A 12,657-nucleotide genomic window follows, 5' to 3' on the forward strand; every position below is an offset into this window, starting at 1 on the left:
CATATTCATTTTTCTCTATGAATGGTCTTAGTTAGAATTTGGTCATATAGCTAGATGAACGGAAGTAGAAGTTAGTCAGCATACCTCTCTTCGTATTTCTTGATGCATTTTTTCAATATAATATGTAATTTTTATAGTTATATTAACTATAGCGTCTCCATGTCATTAAAGGGCTTAATCTCATGTAATCTCAACTGGCTATATTTAGTTGGTTAGTTTTAATTTAATGCTTTATCCTACAGTATAGCAGTACTGTGATAGCAGTACTTTGTTGGGTCCTGAAGATATATCACCACCTAGGCATCTTAAGGGTATGAATTGGGAGAAAAGCCTGACATGCTAACAAGTGTTTATTCCTGAAAATTGATTGCAGCAAGATAGCTTGTATATCATATAATCAGAGGGCTTTTATTTCTTAACACTCTGCAAAACTTACTGTTGTAGGAAAACGTTTTGTCACCACAGATTCTACCATGTAAATTAGATGTTGCATAGACATAACATGTAAACAAATGAATATGGCCATAGTCCAATGATGGTTTTATTATCGACACAGAAATTAGAATTTTATGTAATTTTAATCTGTAATGAAATATTTTTTTTTAATTTTCAATAATTTAAAAGCATAAAACACATTGTTAGCTTGTGGGCTGTATAATAACAGGCAGCAAAGCATATCTGACGTGCAGTCCATGACACCTTACCTAAATTTCTTCACTTCTTCCATTCCTTCAAACCTTACATTCAAGAAAGCAGATACGCAGGGATCTGCTAATCAGACCTATTAATATGTGGTGGGGACTTAGAATATTCTTTTTCTGTTAGACACCTTTCTTCTGTATCCCACATCCATATATCCACTGGGTACTTTGTGCTTAGAGTATCACATAAGTACTGAGAATCACAGTTGCCTCTAACTTGAGTTTTCCTCTGCTCTGTTTTTGTACTTCTTTTCTTATTTACCCTTTAGCCTCCTCCAGTGACTGACTGGTTGTTTACATTAATTTTGTTTTTAGGTTTCCAGTTAGCTAGAACTATTTGAAGTGCCCTAAATTAATCCTTCTCATTCTTTTGTAGTTTTGTTGTTATATTTTTCCTACTAAAGAGAATATCTATGTATTTTTTGTGTGTGTGTGCGGTGCTGGGGATTGAACCCAGGACCTGTGCTTGTAAGGCAAGCACTTTACCAACTGAGCTATCTCCCCAGCCCTATATCTATGCATTTTAAACAACTTTTTTTTTTTTCATGTAGTCTCCTCCTCTGTGAAGTCTTGCACCAACATTACTACACTGATAAGTAGAATTCACTATACTCAGGTTGCTGTTTTTTTCCCTTATTCTTACTTATAGCTACCACTTAATTGCATTCTGTTTGTTTATATCTTTACTTCTGCAGACTATAAATCCTCTGAGGACACTTTTGCTAATTTTGAGGTCTCAGTTTTTTAGACCATTCTCCTTAGATATAAGTAGGCAGCTTTCTTAAAGTATCCTTCCCATTGCTTCTACACTTGTTTACAGTTCCTCTCTTACCTCTTGGCCTTTTATTTTGTCTCCATTTTTGCTAACTTCTTTTGCTCTTCTCTAGCTGTATTACTGTTGCTTAATGTCAAACCCTCTGTGAATGTCACAATAGCTTCTTAATCTAACAGTAGCTTCCCTATCATGAACTTTACTTTTTTAGTCAACTTCACTTCTTCATGGATGTTAAAGCAATTATATTAGTTGAACATAGGTTTGATGGCTCTAACAGATATCCAAAATAATAGTGGTTAACAAAATTGATGTTATTTTCTCTCGGAAGTAACCTAAGGGCTACTAGCCCAAAGTAGTCTAGGATCAGTATGGGATTCCATGATGTTAGGGACTCAACTCTTTATCTTGTTTGTTTTGAGAGCCCTAGAGGTTTTCCTCACCTACATGACCTAAGGTGACTCTCTATAATCTTCATTGCAGTTGAAAAGGAGGAGAGTAAGAATAAAGGGAGGGCATGCTCCTTTTCTTTAAGATCATGAACCAGAAGTTCTATATCACATAGACTGGAAGCAATGGACTGCACTCCTGCTTACTCATATTGGCTCACACCAATGAGCACAAGCCAGTTATGCATATTTCTTCTCAACTCTGTGTTCAGGTACCTCACTGGTACTTAGTATTAGTTTGAAATTGGCCATAGTGACAGTATTACATCATTGAAATTGGCAGACACTACATATCAGGGTTACATGCCTCCACACCTCTCTAAATTAGTTGTTAAATATTTAACAGCACACCATTAGCTGGAACTTCATTTTATGGCTATTTAGTTGCCATTGAGGCTAGGAATTGTAGTCTATTCTAAACAGTTATATACCTGAAAAAAAAATAAATCTAACAAACTCTTGGACTATTCAATAATGTTCCTAGTAGGAAGTTATTGTTATTCGGGATTAATGTTATGTTATTATACTGTGTATAGATTGGTTTCCGGCTTTGTTTGATGTTTACATGTATTCTTTTATTATAGTTACTTGTTTATATACATTTTTCCCAACAGACTAAGTTCTTTAACATCAGAAGGTAGATCTTTTTAATCTTTGTATTCCTTGATCCTTGTACAGGGCTTAGCATATAACAGATACCCAATAAATATTGATTTTATGTATGAATTTTATATTAGATTTTCCAGAATTATGTCTTAACAATACTTTTCTAAAATTCTTAGGATTGAGGATATAATGTATCTTTTTATCCCTGGTTTTTATTTTTTATTTTTTTGGTTTTTAAATTATACTTCATCTGTAATAGGTCCTCAATAATTATTGCATGGATGGATGGATACATATATTGGAGAACAAAAGGAGCAGCAGCTATTTTATTTTATTTTTATTTTTTATTTTTGGTACCAGTGATTGAACTCAGGGGCACTCAACCACTGAGCCACATCCCCAGCCATTTTTTATATTATATTTAGAGACAGGGCCTTGCTAAGTTGCTGAGACTAGCTTTGAACTCAAGATCCTCCTTCCTCGACCTCCCAAGTTGCTGGGTTTACAGGCGTGCTCCATTGTGCCTGGCAGCATCAGCAATTTTAGCAGTGTTGTGATGTAGTTTGAAGCAGTGTGTACTTTGTGGTGACTGGTAAGGATACAAAGACTTAGTTTCCACTTCATGGGAAGATGTAGGCTAATATGAAGATCATTTAGAAGATAGGATATTATGATAGAGGGTGAAGGTGATAATAGAAGTGGAATGGAATCAACAGAAAAGGATTTATGGGGAAAGTTGTAAGTACGAATTCAAGTACACACAAATCCTGTGTAGGAATCAGGAGAGAGTGAGGGATTCCCTTATCTGGCTTTTGTAGTCCTAAAGACCGGTATTTCAATTGCAGAGGCTTTTGAGAGGACTTGGATTTGAGTCCTGACTCTACCTAGAAATAAACATGAAAAAACATTCTTAGTCTGTGTAAGTTTATTGGGAATGTTGCTGTCATTTTATCTGTGCTTACATTGCTTCCTCTGCCTAGAATGTTGTCCTCCCTCTGTTAGAATTATGTAGCTTTATGACTTCATTCACTTTCCACTTCTCTGAAGCCTTTCTAGACTATAACTCATTCCTCCCTTTTTACTTTCTTCTTAAATTCCCTCACACTACCCTAAGTCTTTTTCACAGAACATAAAAATTCTGTTATCCTCAGTAATATTCTGTCTCTGTTTTGGCACTGATGTTCTGTGAGGACAGCAACCACATTTTTATTGATCTTTGTATCATGATTCCTAGAAAATTTCTGTTGCCAGTAGACAGTCAGTACATATTAGTTCCCTACCTCTGCTCTAATGTAGTGGATTTGTTTTTATTGATGATTTCCTGGGACTTGACTCAATACATTCTCAAGGACAACTGCCTATTTTATCTGTGGAAGCCAGTTCTGGCCACGTCTAGCTCCATATTTTTAATGATTAGTGTGATACTGTTTCTGGAAAATCAGGCTGCTTTTATTAGGTTTAATCTTACCATTTACTCTTTCTTGATAATGAAGGTATAGCAAAAATGTGACTTTAAACATCTTAACTTTCTCAGGCATTGTGTGAACTGTGCTGAGGTACTTGATGAAAGAAAGTGGTATTGTGCAGATGTGTTTTTCAGTTACATCCAAGCCCAGAAAGTGCCTTTTACATTTATCTTCTTATAATGTTTTGTTCAATGTGGGAATCATACCCTTTTAAACTAATGATGTTCAATATTATTTTCTTCAGTGGTGATGGGAATGGTTGGTATTAGCTCTGTCCAGTAAGGTGGATCTTTAATCCATGTGGTTTTTGAGCACTTGAAATATAGCTCTTATCACTGAGGAAAACAAATTTATAATTTTATTCAGTTTAATTCATCAATTTTAAAAGTCTCTTGTAGTATTTGCTGCCATTTTAATCATACAGTACTACACAAAATCCTGTAGAGTAGTTGTTATAGTAGATTCTAGTGATGTAGAAAAAATGGAAGAGACATACATGAAACTTGAACTTGTTTCTTTAAACAGCAGGTTCTACTAATCTTTCATGGGTTATATCTTTTTCATTCTTTTGTTTTTATATTCATACCTTTCTGAAAAGTAGCTGTCGTTCACTTTCACTGTAGAGACTTTTGCAAAATGAATTTTAATAAAGCACTTCTTTAGTCACCTTAATAGTCTGCCAGTATTCAGTGATTTTCTATTCTCTGTCTTTGGAACCTTCTTCAGTCTGGCTTCAGTCTGCATTTATAGTCCTTAAGGATTTGTTCCAGTTTGTGTTCACTTTGTTGCTTTTTTCTTCATTCTTGCTTAGATTATGCTTCTGCCTACCTAATTTTTAGACCTAATTTCTATCTCCCCTATGAAGTTTTTTTTTTTTTTTTTTTAAATGACCTTTCAGGGATCTTCTGTTAATCTCTTACTGTCATTGCCACTCCTTGACTGATATAATCGTGTGTACCCTAGACCTTTATTTGCTGTCATGTATAGAAACACTCCCTCTAAAAACAGAAAACCTCCAATTATATATGATTTGGAACATCTAAAACATATTCCTATAGAAATAATGCATCCTGTTTATTTTGTCTGCAAGCTGTTCTCAAAAATCTTTAGTTGTAGCTTTATCTAGTTAAAATAGTTGTTTTATTTTTTGTAGTTTCTCCTATTTTTTGATTCTTCTATTTTATGTTTTAAATGTTCATGGTTTTCTTTTAAACTCCACAGAATTTATCCCTGGGGGTGACTATGGTGTTGAATGGTTGAAAGTTTTATTGTTTGTAAGTTGGAGATTAAATAATATTAAGGACAAGAATTCATTCACTCATTCAACATATACTTATTGAATACTTATTAGGTGCTGGGATTATAAAGCAGTTTAAAAAAATAAAGAAATTTCTATCTGCATGTAATGAAAAATGTAGTTGGATATTTTGTATTATCTAGCCTCTCACCAAACCAATATGTTTAGATGAAGTGTCTAAACAAGTGGTAAACATTCCACTTGTATTTAAATCACATTAAAATACTAAAGTTAAGTTAATATTATTTAATTAAACTCTAAAGATTTTTCTTTTGTATCATTTTAAACAGAACATCCTGAAGATGTAGCTCCTACCGTTGGATTTTCTAAATTGACCTTAGACAAGGAAAGTTTGAAGTCACCATCTTTGACTTGGGAGGTGGCAAAGAATTCGGGGAATTTGGAAGAATTACTATGCTGAGTCCTATGGGGTAATATTTGTTGTGGATTCCAGTGATGAAGAGAGAATGGAAGAGACAAAAGAGACAATGTCAGAAGTGTTAAGACACCCTAGGATATCTGGAAAGCCTGTACTGGTGTAAGTAACATTAGTGTCATTGTAGACCAGGGGTAGTGACATTAAGCATAAGGAAGTTTATCTGTTACAAACTATTGAAGTAGCTAAAATAGTTATGCCCTAGTACAATAAAATGTATGTAATTAACAGAATTACTGATCTATAAAAAAGGGATAAAGAATTGAAGGCTATGTTATAGAACAAGCCTTATAATTAGATCTCTTGGGTGTTTTAGTCAGCTTTTTTGCTGCTGCAACTAAAGGATCTGACCAGAACAACTGTAAAGGTGTAGAAATTTATTTGAGGGCTCACAGTTTCAGAGGTCTTAGTCCATAGAAGGCTGGCTCCATTCCTTGAGGCTCTAGGTGAGGCAGAACATCGTGGTGGAAGAGTGAGACAGAGGGAAACCCACTTACCAGATATAAATATATACCTCAAAACCATGCCCAATTCCCCCTCCTTCAGCCACATCTTACCACTTCAGTTCATCCCTATCAGGGGATTAATTCACTGATTAGGTTAAGATTATAACCCAATCATTTCTCTTCCAAACTTTCTTTCACCATCTCACACATGAGTTTTTCAGGGACACCTTACATCCAAACCATAACACTGGGTATTCAAATATAAACTCATGTTTTAGTTGATGATTTACTTTGTATCACATTTTGCAGTTTGAAATTGTCTATTACCAAGGTTCTAGAATAATTTCAAATTTTTCTTCTTTTAATAACATGTTTTGCCATTGTCCTTGTTTGGTTTTGTTTTTTTGGAGAACATTCTTAGTTTCAGGTTATTTAAATGGTTTATTTTTCTAATGCCACATTGTTATCAATATTTACTTCTATAGCTCCATCTTACACATTGATCTGTGTCATTACCATTTTAGTCATATAGGTATATCATTTTGTCCCACCACCTGAACATTTTTAAAGAAGTGACAAAGGTCTTTTGTATTCATAGCATTTATGTGTGGTAAACACCAGATGGTGCTATAGCTATGGTAGGTAGTAAAGTGAAAGTTCCTTAGTTTAAATTTCTTTTTAACTTGAAGCTAACTAAATATTTGTCCTTGCCTTCTTACTCCTTTCCTCTTATTCTTATGATTCATTATTAAGAATTTTAAAAATATCGGGGCTGGGGTTGTAGCTCAGTGGTAGAGTGCTTGCCTAGCATGCGTGAGGCACTGGGTTCAATCCTCAGCACGTATAAAGAAATAAAGGTCCATTGACAACTAAAAAAATTTGGAAAAAAAAAAAAGAATTTTAAAAATATCAACTTATCATATAAATAGATGAAAAAGTCTTAGTTTTCATTGTTCCTCAGTAGTAAATGAAGATTTTTTTAAATGAGGCAGTTTGGGAGCTTTGATTACGAAAGTTAAAAACCTAATTGTATCATTTACTGGTAAAGCTTATACTTTAAGATTTTTATGGATTTAACTAATTGGGGAAGGTATGTGGTATATATAATCATTCTCACCTTTACTGAATCTGAAGTAAAACTCTAATAGAGATAGATATGAAAAGTTAACTTGTTGAACCCCTTAGGCTGAACAGTAATTTCTAAAGTAAATGATGTATTTAACCAAAGTCATTTATTTTTCTTTTATTTATTTTTTGTGCATTTATTCATGTATGTTACGTATTAATTCATCAAGTCGTTTGTTGAGTACCTACTCTATGCCAGGCACTATTCTGGTGAGGGGAATTTGGGAACAAAAACAGTGAAAAGAAGTTCCTCTGGAGCTTATGTTTTAGCAGGTAAAGTTTACAATAAATAAAATTAACAAATTCTGTCATATATTAAGTGATAAATATATTGAAAACAATGAAGTAGGTGAAGAAAGATCAGAATGCCTATAGTGGTAGTGACACCAAGAGAATTTTACCCTTATAATTAAGATAATCGTAGGAAGATGGCACTCAAGGTGATTGAATCAGTCTTGCAGATTTCTGTGGAAAAGCTCCATGGCAGGAGCTTGCAATTAAGTGACTGCAGTGATTTCTGAGTAATCAGATAATTGTAAGCAAAATGTCTGCTTTCAGTTTTGTCATCTCTCTCAGCTAGCAAATATCCTGAGTACAAAAAAAAAAGTACACAACCAGGATGATTATTTCACCATTATAATTTTGTAGTCATTGAGAACTTACAAAGACATGAGGATTAATTATGGAAAGGATAGTATGTTTATGAAATATAGGATGGTTTATTATTTGACCAACTTTTTTCAAGGGAGTTTTTTTTTTCCCCCTTAAATACATTTTAATTGATGCATAGGAATCGTACATGTTTGTGGGGTACAATGTGATATTTCAATATATGTATAAAATGTGTAATATGATTCAGATCAGAGTAATTGACATTGCTATTCTGAGATTTGTGTTTGTGCTGTGAACATTCAGTCCTGTTAGCTATTTTGAAATATTTATTTGTTATCAACTATAGTTGTGCTACTGTATTGTATAACATATTAGGATTTTTTTTCCTCCTGTCTGGGGGATACTATACCCCTGTACCCCTTAATGATTCTCTTTCATCCTTGCCCTCCCTGACTATTTCTACCTTCAGGTAGCCACTATTTTATTTTCTACTTCTTTGAGGTCAACTTTTTTAGCTTCCACATATAAATGAGTTCATGTGGTATTTGTCTTTCTATCCTTGTTTTACTTAACAGAATATTCCCCAGTTATAGCCATATTGCTGCAAATGACAAGATTTCATTCTTTTTATGACTGAATAATATTCCATTTTGTTTTTATACTTTTTAATTTCTTCATCTTTTGAGGGACATCTTGGTTGCTGTTTTGGCTATTGTGAATAGTGTAATAGCCATAAATGTAGGTATACAGGTGTCTCCTTGATAATAACTTATTTTCCTTTGGATGAAAGTCCAGGAGTGAGATTATTGGATAATATGGTAGTTTTCTAAATTTTTGAGGAACCTCTCCTCTATTTTCCCTAATGGCTTCCCAAATTTACATTTCCAGCAACAGTGCATGATTGTTCCCCTTTCTTTATATCCTCACTAGTGTTAGGTTTTTTTTTTTTTTTTTGTCATTTTAATAATACCATTCTGACTGAGGTGAGGTGATTCTTTATTGTGGTTTTCATCTGCATATTAGTGAATGAGAGTTTTTTTTTTCATATGTTTGTTTACTATACATCTTCTTTTGAAAAACTATGAGTTCATTTGCTCAGTTTTTTTTTTTTGTTTTTGTTTTTTTTGGGTGGTGCTAGGGATTGAGCCCAGGGCTTCACACAGATAAGCGTTCTGCCACCGAGCTGTAGCCCCAGCCCCCATTTGCTTAGTTTTTTAATTGGATTTTTTTGTGTTGAATCTTTTAAGTTCTTTATATATTCTGAAAACTAATCCCTTGTCAGATGAATAGTTGGCATATATTTTCTCCCATTCATTAGGTTGTCTCCCATTCATTAAGTTGTTTTCCTTTCAGTAGGTTATCTTGCTGTACATAAGCTTTTTAATTTGATGTTATTCCATTTGTCAATTTTTTCTTTTCTTTGGGAGTCATATCCCAAAAATCCTTGCCCATATCAGCGTCCTGAAACACTTCTTCTATGTTTTTTTTCTAGCAATTCATAGTTTGGGCTTGTACATTTAAGTGTGGTGCATTTCGAGTTGTTTTTTACACAGTGGTAAGAGATAAGGGTCTACTTTCTTTCTTCTGAACATGGACCATTTTTCTAAGAACCATTTATTGAAGAAACATATTTTCTGATGTATGTTCTTAACTGCCTTTGTCAAAAATAAGTTGGTTGTAAATACTGTTATGGTTTAGATTCGGTGTCCCCTAAAAGGTCATGTGTGAGATAGTACAAGAAGGTTTAGAGATGGAATGATTTGGTTATGAGATTCTTAATTTAATCAGTGAATGAATCCCCTGATAGGGATTAACTGAGTAGTAACTGAAGGCAGACAGGGTGTGGCTGGAGGAGATAGGTCATCGAGGATGACTTTGGGGTATATAATTTGTATATGGCAAGTGGAGTCTCTCCCTTTTTGCTCTTTGATGTGATATCTTAAGTGGCTTTTCTCTGCTACACTCTTCTTCCGTGGTAGTGTCTCACCTTGATCTCTGAGGAGTGGAAGTGGCTGTCTGTGGACTGAGACCTCTGAAACTGTGAGCCCCCAAATAAACTTTTTCTTCTCTAAAATTGTTTTTGTCAGGTTTTTTTGGTCACAACAGTGATAAAGCTGACTAAAATAACCTAGGTTTATTTCTGAATTTACTATTCTATTCTTTTTGTCTACGTGTTTGTTTTCATGCCAGTACCATGCTGTTCTAGTTACTAAACCTTTGAACTAATGTTTTCAAACCAGGTGTGGTAATGCCCTCCAGCTTTGTTATTTTTGCTCAGTATTGCTTTGGCTCCTTGGGGTCTTTTGTGTTTCCATAAAATTTTTAGGAGAACTTTTTCTTCAACATCTGTGAAGAATATCATTGGTATTTAAAAAGGAATTAAATAAAATCCATAAATCACTTTGTGTAGTATGGACATTTTAGCAATATGAATTCTTCTAATCTGTAAACATGAGATGTCTTCCAATCTTTTTGTGTCCTACTCAATTTCACGACTGTTTTGTCATTTTCATTGTAGGGATCAATCACTGTCTTGATTGTATTTATTCTTATTTATTCATTTATATATTTTTTAAGCCAATGTGAATGGATTCCTTTCTTGACTTCTTTTTCAGCAATTTTCTTTATGATGTTTATAATAAAGCTACAGATTTTTTATTTGTTCATTTTGTATCTTGCATCCTTACTGGATTTGTTGATCGGTTTTACTAGTTTTTTGGTGGAGTCTTCAGTTTTTTCTATATGTAAAATCATGTCATTTTCAAACAGGGATAATCTGAATTCTTTTTTTCATTTGAATGTCGTTAATTTATTTCTCTTGCCTAATTGCTGTGGCCAAAACCTTCAATACCATCTTGTATAAGGTTGATCAAAATGGCATCTTTGTCTTGTTTCTGGTCTTAGAGGAAATGAGTCTGGCTTTTCCCGTTTACTCTGAAGTTAGTTGTAGGTTTTCAATATATAGCCTTTATCATGTTGAGATATATTCCTACCATGCTTCGTTTACTTTTATTTTTTATTTATTTATTTATTTTACCAGGGATTGAACCAAGGAACTCTTAACCACCAAGACACATCCCCAGCCCTTTTAAAAATTTTTATTTTGAGACAGGGTCTCACTAAGCTGCTTAGGGCCTCACAAAGTTGCTGAGGCTGGCCTTGAACCTGTGATCCTCCTGACTTGGCCTCCCAAGCCACTGGGATTACAGGCATGCACCACCACACCCAGCCCATGTTTATTTTTGAGAGGTTTTATCATGAAGTTTATTGAATTTTATTGGACACTTTTTCTGTATCTATTGAGATCATTATTTGACTTTTGTCCTTTGTTCGTGAAAGTGATAATGTTATGTTTATTCATTTGCATATATCCTACCATCTTTATATCTCTCAAATAAATTCCACTAGATCATGGTATAGAATTTTTTGTGTGTGATTTTGGATTTGAACTACTAGTATTTTATTGAGAATTTCTACCTCTGGCTTTATCAGGGATATTGGTCTGTAGTTTTCTTTTTCTTTTTTTGGGGAGGTTACTGGGAATGGAACTCAGGGACACTCTTTAAGAGAGGGTAGCTAAAGAGAGTTACATCATCCGTGCATGCTCTTCAAGGGGATACTGATATTGTAGTCACTTCTTCCTCTTCCACTTCTTGGTCTTGTTCTGTCACATGCTCCTGCTGTGCTATACTGCCTCACCAAAGGCCTAAAAGCAAGGGTCAACCAGTCTTGGACTGGAACCTTTAAAACTGTGAGCCTAAATAAATATTTTTACTTTATAAATTGATTGTCTTAGGTATTTGATATAGTAGTGGAAATTTGACTAACATGGGAAATTGGTACTGAGAAATAGAGTTGTTTCTCTGATTGTAACTGACAATGTGGAATTATTTTGCTGGAGAAATATGGAAACATATGGAGAGGCAGGCTAGAGAAAACCTAGGATGCTGGATGCAGAGCTTATTGGGCAATTCTGATGGAGGCTTAGAAAACCAGAATGCTGAGAGGAATGTGAACAATAAAGGTTATGCTGATGAGGTTTCAGATGAAAATGAGTATTCTATTATAAATTAACTTAAAGAACATTCTTGTTATACATACCATTTCAAAGGATTTAATGTCCCTTTACTCGTGCTGCTTTTCTGGTCAAACTGCAAGTTTTCCATATCTTTCTGTTCTGTTCCTGTTTGCTCCTTATTCTCATAATAAAAATAGCCCATAATATGCCACAACCTAAATGCTATGCTACTTTGAAGTTGCTTCCATTGAACAGCATAGTTATTACCTGTAAGCTCAGCCTCTCGGAAGGTATCAGGGCATGGACAAAAGGCAGCCAAATTCTGAATGACCTGATGACCTCCCACTAACTTCTACCTCTTAAAGGTTCCAACATCTCCCTGTTGTGCCAGACTGAGTTCCAAGCCTTTTCCACATTTGTCTTTGGAAAACATTCAAGGTAACCTTAACAGGTGAAGATAACCCTTACCATTCCTACCCACAAACTCTTGTTTTAGCCATTTATAACTTAAAAAAAAAAAAAAGAACCTCTTACTAGTCTTTCACAGAAGGCTTTCCAAGAGAAAAGAAAAAAAAAAAAAAAAAAGCAATTTTGCAGCTGTATAAAGAGCACTGAAATCAGCATTAATTCCAAATTTTAAGCTCAAAATTAACCATAAAAACTTTTCATGAATAACACAATGCCCTGTTTGTTGATTACCTGTGAAATAAACTGAGATATGAGGTGTAT

At 34.2% G+C, this 12,657-nt stretch overlaps 1 protein-coding gene across 1 annotated transcript in view; it reads left to right on the top strand.

Moving 5' to 3' along the window:
• ARL13B (ARF like GTPase 13B) overlaps window positions 1-12,657 on the top strand; it is a 96,182-nt gene that overhangs the window by 14,075 nt on the left and 69,450 nt on the right. Inside the window, 3 exon segments of the mRNA XM_079155925.1 lie at window positions 5,582-5,623; window positions 5,626-5,673; window positions 5,676-5,829. Of these exon segments, the coding sequence (XP_079012051.1) occupies window positions 5,582-5,623; window positions 5,626-5,673; window positions 5,676-5,829 (244 nt within the window).

Source organism: Sciurus vulgaris, assembly GCF_902686455.1.
Source record: "Sciurus vulgaris genome assembly, chromosome: 10".
NCBI classification, from domain to species: domain Eukaryota; kingdom Metazoa; phylum Chordata; class Mammalia; order Rodentia; family Sciuridae; genus Sciurus; species Sciurus vulgaris.